At 36.9% G+C, this 18758-nt stretch overlaps 1 protein-coding gene and 1 pseudogene across 6 annotated transcripts in view; both read right to left on the minus strand.

The window, feature by feature from the left end:
- Positions 1-18758, minus strand: part of ARAP2 (ArfGAP with RhoGAP domain, ankyrin repeat and PH domain 2) — a 247505-nt gene that overhangs the window by 56568 nt on the left and 172179 nt on the right. For 5 of the 6 annotated variants that reach the window (XM_054484483.2, XM_054484485.2, XM_054484484.2 and 2 more), the window contains 3 exons: positions 18111-18174; positions 11600-11734; positions 4232-6512 (listed from right to left, as the gene is read on the minus strand). In XM_054484483.2, the coding sequence (XP_054340458.1) occupies positions 6141-6512; positions 11600-11734; positions 18111-18174 (571 nt within the window). In that variant the 3' untranslated portion in view covers positions 4232-6140. Of the gene's footprint in view, positions 1-4231; positions 6513-11599; positions 11735-18110; positions 18175-18758 lie in introns of those variants that run through there. The other variant, XR_010126032.1, reaches the window with a different exon arrangement.
- LOC129034523 (LIM and senescent cell antigen-like-containing domain protein 2) lies at positions 3326-3929 on the minus strand (annotated as a pseudogene).

Raw genomic sequence — 18758 nt, forward strand, 5'->3', positions numbered from 1 at the left:
TGCCTCCCTCAGTGATATGAAGTTAAATCCAGGTACTGTGAGTGCTCATCTGAGTTTTGGTTCATACGAAGTTTGTTTTCTGTGTGGATAGTTGTTATTAGGTTGGTGTCCTTTTGTGAAGGACAGTTGGAAGAGCCTTCTATTCCACCATCTTGATCTGCCTGCTAGAAGCAGTTTTTAAAACGATTAGGGTCAACTAAGATCAAATGAAAGCTAGGAGGACTAATACATTGATAACTAACATTTATTGTACCTCTACTATGCTGCTATATATGTATCTATTTCATATACCTGGCTCATAATTTATGTGTGTGTGTGTGTGTGTGTGTGTATAAAATCATTGTTGAAAAAAGTCAACAAGCTAGTCAACATTCCTACTTCTCAGATGAGGACATTTGGGCTCTGAACTTTAACTCATAAAAAGAGTTAAATCTGCCGCGGTATCTCAATTATTAAAACTTTTATATTCAACATATAGTGGCTGTGGCAGAAAAGGGGTTAATACAATGTAATTTATAATATTTTAAATAAAAAAAGTTAAAATAATTATACAACTTAAAAACAAACTTTAGTTACCTGATTCATTTCTGTGCTTTGCATTTCCTTTTTATTATGATGATGATGATGATTATTATTATTATACTTTAGGTTTTATGGTACATGTGCACAATGTGCAGGTAAGTTACATATGTATACACGTGCCATGCTGGTGCGCTGCACCCACCAACTCGTCATCTAGCATTAGGTGTATCTCCCAATGCTATCCCTCCCCCCTCCCCCCACCCCACAACAGTCCCCGAAGTGTGATGTTCCCCTTCCTGTGTCCATGTGTTCTCATTGTTCAATTCCCACCTATGAGTGAGAATATGCGGTGTTTGGTTTTTTTGTTCTTGTGATAGTTTACTGAGAATGATGATTTCCAATTTCATCCATGTCCCTACAAAGGACATGAACTCATCATTTTTTATGGCTGCATAGTATTCCATGGTGTATATGTGCCACATTTTCTTAATCCAGTCTATCATTGTTGGACATTTGGGTTGGTTCCAAGTCTTTGCTATTGTGAATAATGCTGCAATAAACATACATGTGCATGTGTCTTTATAGCAGCATGATTTATAGTCCTTTGGGTATATACCCAGTAATGGGATGGCTGGGTCGAATGGAATTTCTAGTTCTAGATCCTAATCATCACATTTGATAATCATCACATGTGATAATCATACACAGGACAGAAAAATGGTCACATTTTACAACTAATTCTGTCTTAACTAATTGGTAACAGTGAAACAGTAGAAAAACTAACATAACTAACTCCATTTTTGTTTAAGGGGTCTTTACTCATTCCTGCTTATAGGCTAATTTTAGAGCACTGAGAAAAAACTCAAAGAAAACAGTCATGTAGTTTTCTTAACTAACTCTGTTATTAAAGGAGAAGTATGTAAAGAGCTATGTTTTGTAAAAGATTTGCAGAAGCAAACACCGCATGTTCTCACTCATAGGTGGGAACTGAACAATGAGAACACTTGGACACAGGGTGGGGAACATCACATACGACGGCCTGTCGGGAGGTGGGGGTCTGGGGGAGGGATAGCATTAGGAGAAATACGTAATGTAAATGACGAGTTAATGGGTGCAGCAAACCAATATGGAACATGAATACCTATGTAACAAACCTGCACATTGTGCACATGTACCCTAAAACTTAAAGTATAAAAAAAAAATTTGCAGAAGCATTGTGACCTGACCATGGACAAAACAGCTCCAGCTGCCTCAAACTCTCACTAGTACCCAAATGTCTGCAACTGTGGCTCACCTCTTGATCCCAACCCCTTCCTCTTCCTGCTACCCTAAACGTAAAAAGAGCTTGAAATTTGTACTGACTTCAAATGGTATTTTAGAACACTAGTCAGCCATCTTCTTGGTTTGCTGGCTTTCCAAAATAAAGTTGACTTCCTTGTTCCGCCTCCTTAACTTTACTGGCTGTTGTGAGGCAAGCAAAATGAGTTTGGGGTTGGTTACAAGTTCTTTTGAGTAAGGGAGAATATGTAAGTCTTTGTGCAAATTTTGTTGTGATGGTGAAAGTTTTAATCTTCCTAAAGTGATTATTAAAACTTTAAAAAGATGCAAATATCTGCATGCTATGACCTGTTCAAATACATTTGATGCATTTAAAAATTGCTTTTGCATTATAGTTTATTTTTTACTTAAAAATAATGCAATTCAGCAGCTAATATAGTTATGTTCATAAGTCATATTTTTGCTTCAATTATTTTTGTTTGGTTTTGAGTTCTCAGTGACACTTTGATGAATCATCAGGTAATGATTTGTTTAGAAATCAAATATTTAAAAACCATGTCCAATAATTAATTTTAGGGCTACAGAAATAAAATTGAGAGTGCCTTTGAGCACTTTGCTTTTTGTTTTTTTCTTTTTTTTTCCTGTGACTAAGCCTTCATTATGCAAGCCTGAGTCCCAACATAAGGTCTGCACTGGTTGTGGAGGAATCCTCCTCCTTGGAGGTGGAAATAAGCCACCTCTGACCCTACCACCTCCTATTCCCAGCCACACCCAAAGTCTCAACACAGGTTCTGGGCTAGGGGAGGGGAGAACCACAGTGGCCTAGCCAGAGGCAGGGGCCAAGGTTGGATTTCAGAAAGTCTGCTTAATGGAAGTGGGCTCCTGTCCCTGCCGGTAGTGAATGGGGTGGCAGGACTTGCTGGCCCAGTTTGGGCACAGGGATACTATTTGGTTAAGTGAATGGTGAGAGATCAAAGGGTGGTCCTGGTCCTGCAGCTCAGGTGGGCTGCCCTGGCTGTGGGTACACTCTGGGGTGGAGGGTCCCACAGGAATATGTGCAACCTGGTCCCCTGTGGGGAGGGACAGGTTAGGATAGGAGCTCTGGTGACCCCAGACCCTGATTTGCTATCCCTGGAGTTCTGCAGGCTGACGTCCATGGACACAGTAGTAGATGCAGTAGTAGGGCATGGGCCCAGGTCTTTCACAGGCTCCCCACCTCTTGGGTCCCTGCCTCTGCACAGAAGGAAAGAGAGAAGCCACCACAAAGGAGAGAAAAGACATTGGGGAAGGCAGAGATAGGAGAAAAGAAAGGGTGGAGATGATGAGGAAGGAGACAAGGGGAGGACGAGAAGCAGGTAAAGGGAGATGAGGAGTCCAAGAACAGACAATAGAAGTGGGAGGTGGCTGTGAGAAGGCAGTGAGCTGGAGAGGGAGAAGGCAGAGGTCCTCTGGGAGAAGGAAGGGAGGGAGAGAAGGGCCAGGCAAGAGAGCCTTCAGAATTGAGGTTCCCAGACTTGCGCTAGGCCTAGCGAGACGTGAGCTCCGATGACTTCTTCAGCCTCTTCTTCAGTTCCAGTGGGAAGTTCTCCTAGCACCTTTTACACACAGGCTTCATGTCAAACTCCACAAACTTGATCTTCAGAGTGAGCTGCTCTTGCAGGTGGAGCAGAAGCAGTTCACACACATCAGGCCTTGTTGAGGGCCAACACCATGCCACCCTTGACCGCATGGGTGCAGCTGTAGCAGATGTCCCAAAGAGCTGGCTGTAGTGGATCTCAAAGTAGGCCAGGCCCTTCTTCTCATAGTGCCAGAGCCCCAGGAATGGCTTCTCACACTCAGGGCAAAGAGCTCTGCATGCCACCGCTCTTTGCCCAGTGTATTCACTATGTGGCCCTTGATGGGCTGGCTGCAGTCCCTAGAAATGGGGACAGCATCTTGTCAATGCAGGGCAGGCAGCAGAGTTCACCCTTCAGCTCATGGGCCTCACCAGTCAGCTCCTTCCAACAGTGGATGCAGCTGCAGTGGCCTGGGTGGCAGGCACTGTTCCTGAACATGAGGGACTGCTCATGAATGACCAAGTGGCACTGCTGAGGTGCCAAGCACTTGTGCCAGTCCCTTGGCCTTCTCATGGTACGGCAAGGCTGGCAGAGATGCCTATAAACAAGGGGTGGTACTATGCATCTTGTAGGGATGTGGCTGGTCAGCAGCCTCGTCAATACAGGCCACAGAGCCTGTAATTGTGCCTGGTTCTCAGCAAGTGGGCCTTTAAATAAATAAAGCTACTTATAGTGACCTGTTTCGAAAAACAATACAGCCAGTTTGAAGTATATATTAAATTAAATTTTTTTAGAAAAGAAAAGAAAGCTAATCTATTTTATCTATTTCACAATAACAACCTTCAACTTCTGAAAACAATAAAGTCACATTCAAGTAGACTTGTAAAACAATTTTAATGTTTACTCAAAATAAATGAGATGTCATCATTAGCCCTTATCTCACACTTGAAAAATGGAGACAATTGTTCAGAATAGAAAGGGAAACAGCTATTAGAGTTTAAGCTCAAGTTTCAAGAAGAATTCAGATAAGGCAGGTAAAAACTCTAGATACTTTTCCACTGTCCAACATCACCAAATATTAATTTCTACATACCTCTTTTTCATAAAAATATAAATATTTATTAGAAATAGTACGTTTAAGATTAGTTTTTCTTTCTAAATAACATGATTTGTTGCTTTAAAGGAAGATTCCCTAATAGTGCCACCTATTTCATAAACTGTCCTGCAGTTTTGTGCTTTTTAAAAATTCTAATTTACTTTGATTTAAAGAATAAATATCTCATACCCATGGTGAACTATTTTATCACCCCAAAATACAAATGATCTGTATTTTACAATGAAGAAATTCATAGCATTTACCACCACATCACTGTACTATGATTGGACTGACTGAAGTATGGGCCTGTGTATATAGATTGAAAAATAGAAAAGAAATGCTAAAAAAAAGCTTAGCTATATAAAATAATGTTTAATATCAAAACTCACCAGACAATCCAATTTTAAAGAAACCGATGAAAAATGCTTCCCCTAACATGAACTATGATTAGATAGTATTGTCTGTCAGGAAAATCACCAATTCAGTAGCTGATCTTTATGTGGAAACAAAAATAGGCCTTTGTCCTTATTCATAAGTACAGGGAAGAGACCACTCCCTTATTAAAAAAAAAAAAAAACCTAGATTAAATGTGAACAGGTAGCCCCCAAATGTATAGTAAACCACCAACTAGCCCCTGGCTCCATAATGGCCATATATTGTATTCTTCCAGTTATTTCTGACAATTTGGAGAAAAGCATTACAACCTTACTTAATAATAATAAAAAAAAATCTAAAAATCAAACAAAACAACAGGACCCTGTGGTGATGAATTTTGTTCGTACCAAAAGTATAGTCAGAAATTCTGAAAAAAAAAAAAAAAAAAGATGCTTGCATACAATGACAGTGCAATCAGCATCCAGGCCAGGTTCTGTGTACACAACCTCTCCAATGCAGTGTAAGTTTCCTCTTAGCAGCCACCAACAATGAGCTCAAACGTAGTGAATCTGTAATGTGGCTGGTTTTCTAACACTATAAATATTAATAAGACTGGCTAGTGCTATTATTTACATCTGTTGGCCGAATATTACTTTTGGGAAATAAACACTGGACTTTTTTCTTAACAGGTGGTTTCTCATTGACAAGTTCTGGTCATTAGTGAACTAGAATGAATCTTAGCTCACTTCCTTGTTTTGTAGGACATTTAACTCCTTGCTTCTTTTAAAAACTCCAGTGTTTTTAGGCAGCCACTACAATAAATTCTCCCCGCTTTTTCAATTTACTTCCCTTTCTTTTCCCTAACGTAGAACTTCTATAAACCTAAAAACATATGGTAATTTAATATATAAGGTTTCTCAAAGTGCAAAATATGTTACAGATAGTTTCTTAGGCTTCATTTAAACACAGCATTTTATACAATACAGTACAGTTTGAGATTTCTGCTCATAAATTATACCAGTTAACAGACAACTACTTTAAAAGGGCTGACCACCTAAGTAACCCAATGTCTTCTTACACAAAGTTAATACAATGGAACTTTACAAGCTTTGTTCAGACCAAAATAAAGTTAATCTTACATTCAATCACATATATACATATTTTTAAATGCTCCTTAAATGCCTAAGTATAGACAAATTTGCCTATCAACAGGCAAATTCTTATGAATTATCTTATAGTTCAGTTTCGGAGTTACACATAAAGATTGCATACAATATTAAAAAAATAATCTGGGGAGCAATTCATTTTATTTCCTACTTCAAAATCTGCTCATCCTGTAATTCTTTTGGAAGGGTTCTTGACCGTTGTAGAACCACATTAAGTTCTTCAATTACCCTTGATGGTAACTTATGATCAGAGTCCAAAGTAGCTTTGCTATTCCTGTCCTCAGTCTTCTTCAATGTCTTTAGGCCTTTATGGCCTTTTGGTTGCCCAAGTGGGGCTTCAGGCTCTGTGTCCTCCAGGCAGTTGAAACTCCGATGTTTTCGGGTTCGATTTCGAAGTTTATCATCCTTGTGCTCCAGGCAGTGGGCCACCATGGAAGCTCTCTCCTTTAAGCTCGAGTCCACGGACTCTTTATCACACTTTTCACTGAGCCGCAGCCTTTCAAGTTCTGCTCTTGCACTCTAAAAATAAAATAAAATGTCTCACAGGGAAGCAAGATTTGGCATGATTTAGGTTTAGAAAGTGCAATCCATATAAAAGTTGATGCTTCCTATAAAAGATCTCATTTCTATGACTTAGGTCCTAACTTTACTTCGATACAAGTGGCATGTCTGAATTTATATACTAATCTTAGAGCTACAAAATCAACTACAGACAGTCCCTGGCTTACAATGCTTCAATACGATTTTTTGACTTTACAATGGTGAAAAACAAATATGCATTAAGTAAAAAGCATACTTCAAATTCTGAATTTTGATCTTTTCCCCGGTTAGCGATGTGTGGTAGGATACTCTCTAGTGATGCTAGGCAGTGGCAGTGAGCTGCAGCTCCCAGTCAGCCATGCACTCACGAGGGTGAATAACTGATACAGTGTGCTGTGTTGCCAGATGATTCTGCCCAGCTGTAGGCTAATATAAATGTTCTGAACATGTTTAAGCTAGGCTAGGCTAACCTACAACATTCCATAGGTTAGTTGTATTTAACACATTTTTTATTTTATGTATGTTCACCTTATGGTGAGTTTATTGGTATGTAACCCCATCATAAGTTGAGGAACATCTGTAAAATGCGATCCATGGAAATTCATTTTAACATGCATTCAGTATACCACTTCAAAGATGTCTTTTGGGTTAGTTATTCAAATTGAATCTCACTTCATACTTGCCTCTTCTAACTCACTCCTGCTTAGGTATGTCTAGCAAGGTTTCCATTTTTTTTTCCTTTTGTTTAATTAGTTCACTGAAGTGTGAGCCTTGTACACACATAGGAAATGATCAATAAATATTTTTGAATGAGTAAATGAAGAAAAGTTTAAACAGTTTCCAGTATACAACACTGTTCTATTTTCCTTAATCTCAGTAGATCCAAACATAAATTTATAACAGAAAATTCAAGTGGAATAAAAATATTTTCATGAATATAATGTACAAATAATTTTGAAATTTGGAATTTTCTGATAAGATTCTGATTATACATCTTAAGCTATATATATTTTTCCTACTCTGAAATTTATAGGAAGAAATGTTTAATATCTAGCTTAATTCCAAAGTTTCATTAGAATATGTTAAAATACTAAGAAAAAGAGTAGTGATGGTTGAACAACAATGTAAATATGACCAATGCCACTGAATTGCATGTATTTTTAAATAAAGTAGAAAATTTCATGATATATCTATTTTATCACAAATGAAGTAAAAAAAACAAGACAGGGTTTATAAACAAACTTAAATCTTGTTAAAAAGTTTCACTTGGCATCTATTACTTGGGAAAAATTAAGGATAAATATAGAGAGGTTTTATATATCAGACTGACAGTTCTCATTATCTTTCAACCATCAGCATAAAAACTTTGGGACTCTCTTAGATACAGAATTTAAGGGCCAAGTAATAACATACACAATGCTGAAATTTCAGGTACACTACTGATATGGTTTGCATCTATATCCTCACCCAAATCTCATGTTCAAATGTAATCCAGTGTTGGAGATGGGGCCTGATAAGAGGTGACTGAATCGTGGGGGTGGGGTTTTCATGAGTGGTTTTAGTACCATCCCCTCTGTGCTGTTCTCCTGAGTGAGTTATCTTGAGATCTGGTCATTTAAAAGTGTGTAGCACCTTTCCCCTCTCTCTCTTGCTTCTGCTCCAGCCATGTAAGATGTGCCTGCTTCCCCTTTGCCTTCTGCTATAATTATAAGCTTCCTAAGGCTTCCCGAGAAGCCAAGCAGATGCCACCATGCTTCCTGTGAAACCATGGGCTAATTAAACATCTTTTCTTCATAAATTACCCAGTCTCAGACATTTCTTTATAGCAATAAGGGAATGGACTAAATACATCTATAATATTAGCCTAAATTATGTAACCTTAAATGAAGGTGGGGAGATGTGATGGAAGTGAATTGTAAAGAGTTAGGGATGGGAGAGTGAGGAAGAATTTTGCATGAATAATATGGTGTGCCAAATTGCCTTGAATGTTATGAAGAAAGAAAGCCAAGTGCATAGACAATGGGGAAAGAAAGTCATAGTTTATACACTGTACTGTCCTTAAAAGATTAGGCATTCATAATTTAAAAAGAGAGCGAGATAAAGTCTGAAAGTAGAAGAGCAAGAGATGGCTTGCTACGGGCAATGCCAGTTCATGTCACAGGGTGCTGAGGGAAAACCAGTTGTTTGAACGGAAATCATAATCTGAAACAGAGTCTGTCTCTCCCAGTGGCAGACAGAGTAGTTTTTACTTATCATAGCTAGAGAATGGTATAATGGATGGGTTCTCACAGCAAATCATTCACATGGCTTTAGCCTGTGCCTTCATATTTTCCATTAAATCTAGGGGCAAGCCAATGGTTACAGAGGTCTTAGGACACCAAAAAGTAATACGACCAATACGTACAGAGTATACTAGAAACTCTCTTAACTGGCTTTCATTACCAAACTCACTGTATTACTTAATCTTTATGTTGTAAAATACATAATCATATCAATAAATTTAATCATCACAACACTTTAAACGCTTTAAACTCTGTATTATCCATAGTTTAAAGTAAATTGTCTGTATCTTAAGATGCAGAAATAGAAACTCAAAGAAAAAAATTTGCCCCAGGTTGCATAAGTGAGAGCTTGGGAGGGGACCCCAGGTTGGCCTTTCTGAAATCAATGTGCTGCTTTCTACCGCATCAAAATGTGCTCAGGATACTAACAACAAAGAGAGGGGCTTATGGGTGGGATTCTATGTCACTATTTTCTGCTTCACTGCATCATCATTCTTTGCTCATTATTTTTGTTTTACAGATATTGCTCTTAAAATAGCAACTTTGAAAAAAACTAACGAATTATTCCATATCATCTTCCAAGTTCCTTAATATTTTGTCTCAATATACGTTAAAGATATGCTAGTCATTATTCTAATAAAGTTTCATGTATAATGTCACTTAATCATCACAACAGCACTATAAGGTGGGGGCTTTTATTAATCCCACATGCTTACAGATAAAGCAGCTTAGAACAATGGCGTTACAGTAAGATATCCGTGATTTTATAGGGACTCAGTAGGAGGACCACAGGTAGTATCTAGTTTGTGCATTCTTAAGCATTCTGTTTGCCTCTTCATGTGTGATTTCCTCTGCCAACAACTTGGCATATTCAGCTGGCTCACTACTAATTTCCCCAATTAACTTGAGAAGTCACTTCCACCATGAAGCCTTCCCTACTGGATAAGGTATTCTTATATTACTTTCAATAGGACTGAATGAAAGCCAGGCTGAGCCACAAAATTTATTAATCTGCCAATAACTTCTTTGAAAAATAATTCTTCTTGAATATATTCATTGTTATGACTAATTTTTATTAATATATTATACTTAATATTTTAACTCACTTTTCATTTTTAAAACAAAGGGTCAAAAATGGTTAGTTATTTTGTAAATATATTTTTTAAAATTTTTATATGAATCTAATTCTATGGCAAGTATTTTCATGGTTTATATGAAATTTTTTTAAAAACATTTCTATTATTGCCTTATAAAGTAGGTTTCATTATGTTTTTCCAACATTAAACATTTAAAAAATGTCTTTGCCAAATTTATCAAATCACCAAAATACCTTATATTTACTAATCTTACAAAGAGCTTGGTTTATTTTAAAGACTCAGAAATTTTCCAGTAATTGAAAATGCATGTAATTCTTTTAAAAGCTTGTAAACACTCATAGTTTCAGTTCTTCAGTTTTCCTATCTTAAATATGTTAAAAATTGTCTCTGAAATTGTGGATTTGGGATAAGGCTAAGAAATTATTATACAGTCAATCATCATCTATACTAGATACTGGTTAATATATTTTGATCCCAATAATTTATTTTGCATTGCTGATAATTGATCTGAAGGCAATGTCAAAAGATTCTACAGTCACTGTAGGGCGTATCTCTCCCTATGTTAGTTTCATCTGTTCAGCCTGTGTTCCCTGTCCTGGGTTCCTGGGAAATGTAACTCTTAGAATTTTAAGATGCTTGATTAGATAAGGAACTCTGCAGAGCAGTTTATTACCTAAAAAAAAAAAAAACAAAAAAAACTCGGTACAGAATGGAAGAAATGAAAAGGTCATGATTTCCTGGAGACATATTCCTTACTTTGATTACATCAGGGCAGAATGACTAAGCAGTAAACAAAGGACCATTATTTTTGAAGCTTTTCTCTTTTAGAGAAGGAATATTACAGTGGGATAAATGTTCAAGAAAGGATATGCACAAAAAGTTTAAAAATCTGATCACTAGGTTAAAATGGCTTTTGTCTTTCAAAAGTTATTTCTGTTTGGAGAGCAAAAGATTCGAACAGCTTAATTCCAAATTTAGGCTCAAGGAAGATATAAGAACACCTTCTAACTGCTTTTCTTTTTGCTTTCAGGGACTCAATTAAGACACTGAAATATGTGTTGGTCCCAAAATGGCTAATGAGTTTTGAGAGTAAACAGCCTATGTTCTTTGCTGAAGAGGCCAAACTTCATGTCAAAATTGATGCCGCTTATGTTCTCCCAACCCTCAAGGTGAGAAGGAAAACAAACAGTAGCTCTCATGAAAGATGCCAAATCTTTTTTTTTTTGATTCTCAGGGTTCATCTTGTAGGTCCTTAAATTAACTGAGAGACCGCATCAGTTCCCAAAGCACTAGAATGTGATTATATTACTAGAAAGTTTAGTTACCAGGGCTCCAGACATATTCTGCTATGGGCTTACTCTGAGGGTGTTTTAAGTAAGCTTGTAAAATGAATTTGAAGTTGTGATTTTACCACCAGAATTTCTATACACATATTTTAAATTGGCTACTTTAGAGGTAAGAAAACAAGTAGTATTGTGCATATGTGATTGGGTGGTCAATGATATTAAAATAAAAGGTATAAGGTTATTCATACTGTTTTCTTGCTGTATGTGATTATTACCATGCTTTTCAAAGTGATTATTATTGTGCTTTTGAAGCCAATGAAGTAATTAATGACCTAATCACATTATGACATAGGAAAATATATTCTATAATTGAATATAAAACAAACAAAATCCTAACCTACCTCGATATTTTTCCGGGCCAAGGTTGCATTCCCCTCATGCTGTATAGGAATCAGAGGCAAACCTCCAATTTTGGGATTTTTGGTTATTGAACGTTTTCGTTCCTTTCCAGCTGGTGGCCATATATCATATTCATGCTGTGGAAACACAATTTCTTGCTGTTGGTGTGTGATTTTATTATGTGGTATACTATGTCATAAAGCCACTTGGTTTCTTTCCCACATATCCACATCGAATGATCTGATTTCCATGAGAATTCCATTTGTGATTATGATGTTGACTCTGGTGGCAGCATCGCTCCAGGACATGAAACTCTTAACTGAACTGAGCTTTGAGGTCTCAGCTCAATTTCTAAGTTTCAAATACATGCCTTCTATACTACTTATCAAACCAAAAGGGGAAAAATATTTGAGGCAACTGGCAAATCTCTTTGTGGAAGAAAAATAGTACACTTGTCTACATTGCTAGGCACTGTAATCTAAGTAACTATACATTTACACCAAATATGATTTCAGTGCAAAAATAATTTCATCTTATATATCCCAAATCAACCTAAGGCATGACTGTCAGAAAAATTAGCCTAACTTTATGACCTCTTGAAAAATGTTACTATTTTATCTAATTGAGTTCCAAAGAAATATCATCTTTTTACTCAGACATTTCAACATCTTTACTGAAAATCATTGTACAACGGAGAGTGGGGCACATTTGTTCTCAAATCATTGACTATATATTCTTGCCTTCTAAATAATTATACGTATGACTGGAGAAAGGTTAATTTGGATGGGGATAAATGTTCACAGGTAAAAAGATAAGCTCTGGAGTGATTCATCTCTGATACATACATATAAAAAATTCTTTAAAGAATTTTGTACTCTCTAGGGTAGACTAACTTTCCAGAATTTGGAAAAAGTATATTGATTTTCAAACAACAATCTATGATGTAAACACAGAATACCAAGTATAAAATGAAAAGTTTACAGATATTGTAATGAAATGAAAACCATTTAGTTAACTATATAGCTAGATGCCTACTCTTTATTTCCCTCAATTCTTAAGCAACAGATTATTGTTCTTAGGTTGCAGCTCTTATTTTAATGTGTTGCTTTATGGCAAAGAACTCATTTAAACAAATATTTACTGTCTACCCACCATATAATAACACTAATTTAACTAAGGGGCAAACTGCCAAGCTGTATGTTTATCAATGTACATATAATTTTCATTTATTCCTCAATGATCTTACAGTGCAGATCCTTTAATGTGCATCGTATCTACCCTTGAATGTTAGTGAAGCATTTACCTTAGTTCAGCAAATCTATAATGGTAGGTTATACAGTATTTCAATTGGAAGGTTATAGCTTCATATTATTTTTATGACACAGTACCAAACATGGTTAAAAAAAGGATATTATATATATTATATGATGTTCCCAAAACATAAACCTGGGAGAAAACTGACTGAGAGGGAATTAGGCAATTTTGTGAATTACGCTTACGCTTTCAAATCACTGATGTGTAGTGCATACGCTAAAATATATTTTGAAGAATCTAAGAGCAAATGCGGTTCCCAAATCCATATTTCTCTTTTCTGAAATAATATACAACTGTGAATACCAGCTAACTCTCCTTGAATTGAACTAAGAGGCATTTTTTTCTACTTTACATCCAAGTGATGTGTTCTGATTTAACATTTGTAGTTATTTGTAAATGACTTCAAAAGTCATACAGCGTGGATCATATAGGTGAGGATCAAACTTTCATTTTATAACCAAAGACCACACCTAAACATCTCCATTTCTGCCTTCCAATTTCTAACCTTTGCAAATCTTTCCAGCTAACTAAATTTAGTTTCATTCATTTTAACTATTCTTTTCACTCCTTGAGACCTCTAATCCACCACCACTCTTCTCACAACATTTTTGACCACTTCCCTCATTGTCTGGCTTTCATTTCATGGTCAATCAGTAAACTCACTTCCTTGTAAATATCTTCAAGTCCAAATTTTATCTGATTACTTATTTATTTTCTTGCTCCTTCGTTCTCTATCATACTTGCCTGGCAAAGCCCCAAACCTAATTAAACACAATTCAGCTTATTTCATGAGTGCCTGTCAGCTGATGGAGGACAAAAATAAATTACTCTGTAGATCCATCACACTTTAAATTTAACCTTAAATTTTAAGAAACCATTCAGCACTGCCTTGAAGTTCTACCATGGGACAACTGGTTTCCTCACTCTCTGAAGATTACTTCTCTCCTTTGCCTCTGCCCTTACACTTCAAAAACCCTGCCTGTGTCACATGTGGTGATCTCACTGATTCAATCCAACAATTATTACTGATCATTTAAGAAAATACTCCCATCATGAAATGTACCAATCTCCTTGCATCTATAGTCATCTAAGTGAGTTTACTTCTTGCAATCAATATTTGCTGATTGCAAATAACTTTTATCCAGTCATATCTATAATTGCTCAGTGGGTCATAAATTGAGGTGGTCAATAATTTGAGAAGAAATGTGCCACAGTCTCTGCTATACAATGATTTTTAATAATGAATAACCACGCACTAGATCATATCATTTCATGTCTGTTCAGGGCCTCTGCTTGTTTAATAACATCTCTCCTCTTCTATCCATTTCTTCTTCCTGATTGGATTGTCTTCATATAATGTATGCAAATACACACTCCCCCATCTTAAAGATAAATCAAAACCCCCAAACCTACCTTCACCTCTATCTAGTCACAACCTCATTTAATTACATAAGAAATTACTTGACAGAATTTTCTGTACCCATCACCTGGTTTTCCTCCTTTCTTACTTCTTATTATTGCTTTTGCTGTTTTTTTGCCTTCTGCCTATGCTTTAAATTTTGAAATGTCCCAGGGCTTATTCCTCCGTTCTCTCTCTCTCTCCCCCTCCCACCTCCATGCCTCCCTCTCCACCTCAAACCTTCTCCCCCAGGCATCTCATCTAATCCTATAGCTTTGAATATAATCTAAGTGCTGACTTCTCCCAAATTTACATTTTATCCCCAAACCTGTGCCTGAGTTTTTGATCCATACATCCAATCTGCTGCCCAGCATACACATCTGTGTATCTAATAGGCATCTCAAATTTTATGTGGCCAAAACAGAACTCTTCATTTCCTTCTACATCTCTGATGATCCCACTTACATCTGACAGTTGCCAAAAAACATAATTTTTTCTGATTTCTACTCTTCCTCTCAAACTGCATTAGCCAATGGACACAGGAGTTAAGAAGGAATTACTTAGCAGATAGCAAGGGCATGGGAGTCCTTGGTAAGGCTTTTCTTTTTAATGAAAAGCAGTCCCAACCCATTTTCTAACAAAGAGCAGCCTGCATTCTAGGAGCTTGCAGGGGTGAATGCTGACAGGAACCAAGGACTAGACGTTTTCAAGATGGCGGCTCCATCTTCCCTTCTCTGCCAGCCAAATGCATTGTAAGGAGAGGACAACATGGTGTCAATCAACTGGAAAGCCCATTTGCATAAGAAGATTAGGGTGGGGGTGACCAGACTTACCCATACACTATGTAAACGCCGTATCTGATCAATCCAATCTGTGAGCCCTTCGTAAATCAGACACAACCTCCTCAAACTGGACTATAAAACTGCGCATTCTGCACCAGCTGGTCCTTTCTGCTTGGAGACCTCTTCCTGTATAGAGGAAGCTGTTTCTCTTTCTCTTCTCTTCTACCTATTAAACCTCCTGATCCTAAACTCCTCGTGTGTGTCTGTATCCTAAATTTTCCTGGCGTGTGACAAGGAACTCTAGGGTATACACCACAGATAACGTAGTCGCTTCACAATAATTCCAAAAGCCTTATTGGCTCTACCTTCAAAATATTCCTGACTCTTAATTTGTCTTACCATATTCATTGTTACCACCCTAGTCTGAACTGACATCTTCTTTCCTATAGCTGTTCATCCCACTTGCATCTTTGACCCTCTACACTGCAGACTCAACGAAGTGAACAAAATAATTATTTTCAATTAAAATTAGATTATATCCTTCCCTTGTTTCAAACTATTAACCAGGAACTACATAATTTGTCACAAGCCTTCCTCATCTCTAATATCTTACCTTCATGATGTTTATAGAATAAAACAAGACAGTGATGATGTCTCAGGACCTATCCTGCTGGCCCCATCCCTGAATGATCCTTCCTGGAAGCCTGCATGATTCCCCTCTCATTTCAGACTGGTCTCAGGTCACCTGTCACCTACTCAGAAAGCCATTCCCTGAGAACCTTGCTCAATTAGTGCCTTCCTTATGTCAGTCACATGCTCTCCTTACCTGACATATTTTATGATTCTCCTATTTTATCACATGGATATCCATTTGAAATTTTATCTGATTACTGATTTTCTTACCCTATTTCCTATTTTAGAAATACTAACTGAACATGTACTTGACATACAAGTCAAACATAATGAAGAGTCCTTCTTTTCACGGAGTTTACATTTTAGTAAGAGAGACAGACATGAAATAGCTAATTACATTTTTTTCTTTATTAATTAGTGTCACAGTGGAGAAGTACAGGATGCTAAGGGTGATAACCTGAAGGTCTAAGTCATCTGAAGGTCAGGAAAAGTTTCTCTGAGAATGGGATATTTAAGCTGAAGTCTAGACGACTTTTGAGTTAGGGGTGTGGAAAGGATGGAGATTACAAAAGTACTCGGAATACCAAAAAGAGCTCATTATAAAAGGGGTGTTTACTGTTAATTCGCATACATGTTTGTATGTCTACGCTTTTAACATATATATTAATATTTGCTATTTTGCTGTTTCCCTACAGAGATGAACCATAAATCCTTAAATCCAAGAAGGCTTCTGTGTTTATCTTAAGGGAGGACCTGAATAATACCAAGAAGTAAAAAGAACAGAGGAAAGATAATTAGGCTAAATCTTTGAGACAAGGACTAGGATTAAAACATGAGACACTGAGAAATAACCTCGTAGTGAGAGTAGGCTTTGCTTCCTGCATTCATTCCTTAAATTTCAACTGCAGAGTCTACTGACTCCAATTATAAAAACAAAAACATCAATGTAGTTGTGCCACAAACGACACTGTAACAGCTTTAGACTCTATAGTCCCAACTTTACCAAAAGACTTCAAATCCAGTTTTTTGTTTTTCCTAAAGTAGAACTCAATGTGGCCTAGTGCAGTGGCTCATGCCTGTAATCCTAGCATTTTGGGAGGCCAAGGTGGGCAGATCACCTGAGGTCAGAAGTTTGAGACCAGCCTGCCCAACATGGTGAAACCCCAACTCTACTAAAAATACAAAAATTAGCTGGGCATGGTGGTGCGCACCTGTAATCCCAGATACTCAGGAGGCTGAGGGAGAATCACTTGAACCCAGGAGGCAGAGATTGCAGTGGGCTGAGATCATGCCACTGCACTCCAGCCTGGGCAACAGAGCAAGACTCTGTCTCAAAAAAAAAAAAAAAAAAAAAAAGAAGTTGAATATCTGAATTTTAATAAGTTACAAAAAGAAGAAGAAGAAGAAAAGCCTCTAAAAAGTTAGCAGCCAGTCTCTTGTGCACACGTTTTTCCAGGTAGTAATGGTAGAGAAACACGCTGAGAAGAGCTGTGTTTATTAACCACTGGAAAGGTTAATACATTAAATGAACAGAGAAAACTATTTTCAGAACAAATAAGAAATAGATTTTGGAGTGAGCTAACTTATTCCTTGTAAGGGAAACAGGAAAATACCTGCCATTAAGAATAGCAACTTAATCGTTACCAGTGAATTTCAATGCTCCATGAGAAGCATTGTTGGGAATTTAGCTAGACAAGGTTGGGAAACAAACCAGTCCAATTAATGGGACTACTTAACTGTTCCTCAAAAGGGTAAGTCCTGCTCTAGGAAGGAAAACAAATACAGAACTGAGTATAAGCATTGGCCTCAGACATCCCTGGGTTTAAACTACTAATTAAATATATGGTCCTGAGCAAACAACAAAACATTTGTTTTATAAAACCAAAAAACATCTTGTATGGTTTGCTGCAAGGAATACATGAGTTATTCTTATGAAGTATCCAGCACACAATAGTTATTAAAGAAAAGTAGGTTCCTGTCCTTGTTTCTGGAAAGGCAGGGGTGGAGAGAGTGGGAGAACAAGAAGGGAAATAGAACACTTTTCTAAATGAAGGTCTGTGTGGGATTGTGGTAGGATGACAGCTTAGATAAGTCCCTCTTTCTTACACGACCATTTTAAAGCAACACACCTCACCTAAGCCAAGGAGGCTGTGGGGCTGGCAGAAAAGAAGCTTTAATGGAATAAACTGTCTTTCAAAAGGTAATGAATAAATTTGAACTTTAATATACTATTTTAAAAACTAAGAATGAGAGAATCAAAGTTTATGTCAATTGTATATACATTTAAAATGCTTATTAAAAATTCTTTGGAAATCACCATCACACTAACATTTCCTGTAAACAAAGTTATTATACTCTACTGGATAGTTCAAACAAATCTTGTACCTGGGCAATAAAGATACTGGTCATCCACTCCGTCTGAGTTTGTGAACTATCACAACACAGGTGCCTGCAAAACGAGATTTATAAACTATGTCATTCAAAAAGACAATTGACTATTCTCTAGTGTATCTGCTGAGTGATTTGGTGATCAAAAATCTCTTTGGGTTTCTCCTGATTAATGACATAATGCAATCACAAAAGTGGAACATTTCAGTACAAGTTGTTTTGGTCTTCTGCTAAATGTACAATACAAAGTTACAGTGTAAATATATTGGTTTAAACAAAATACAACTGAAGCCTTTGGTAAGTGCTGCAAAATGATCACCAATATTTTTTGGAAAGGCAGAAAGATCTATTTCATTTTGCCTTTTCAAGTACATGATGGTAAAACACTGTATTCCACTAAAATTCTGAGCCTGAGAAGAAAAATATGTGCACATTCTCATAAGAGCAGATCTTTCTTTTAAAAAGGCTGAGACATAGTCTCCATCATTGTAATTATAAACACTAATATCCACAGATTCATAAAAAGTAAAACTACATGAAAAACCACTGCATATCCAATAACAGTGATTAAGTAACCTTTTATTGAAAGACTGACTAAAACAGAGACCTTGTCCTGAAGGCTCCTGTAGTCTATTAGGGGAGCTA

Source organism: Pongo pygmaeus, chromosome 3, assembly GCF_028885625.2.
Source record: "Pongo pygmaeus isolate AG05252 chromosome 3, NHGRI_mPonPyg2-v2.0_pri, whole genome shotgun sequence".
NCBI classification, from domain to species: domain Eukaryota; kingdom Metazoa; phylum Chordata; class Mammalia; order Primates; family Hominidae; genus Pongo; species Pongo pygmaeus.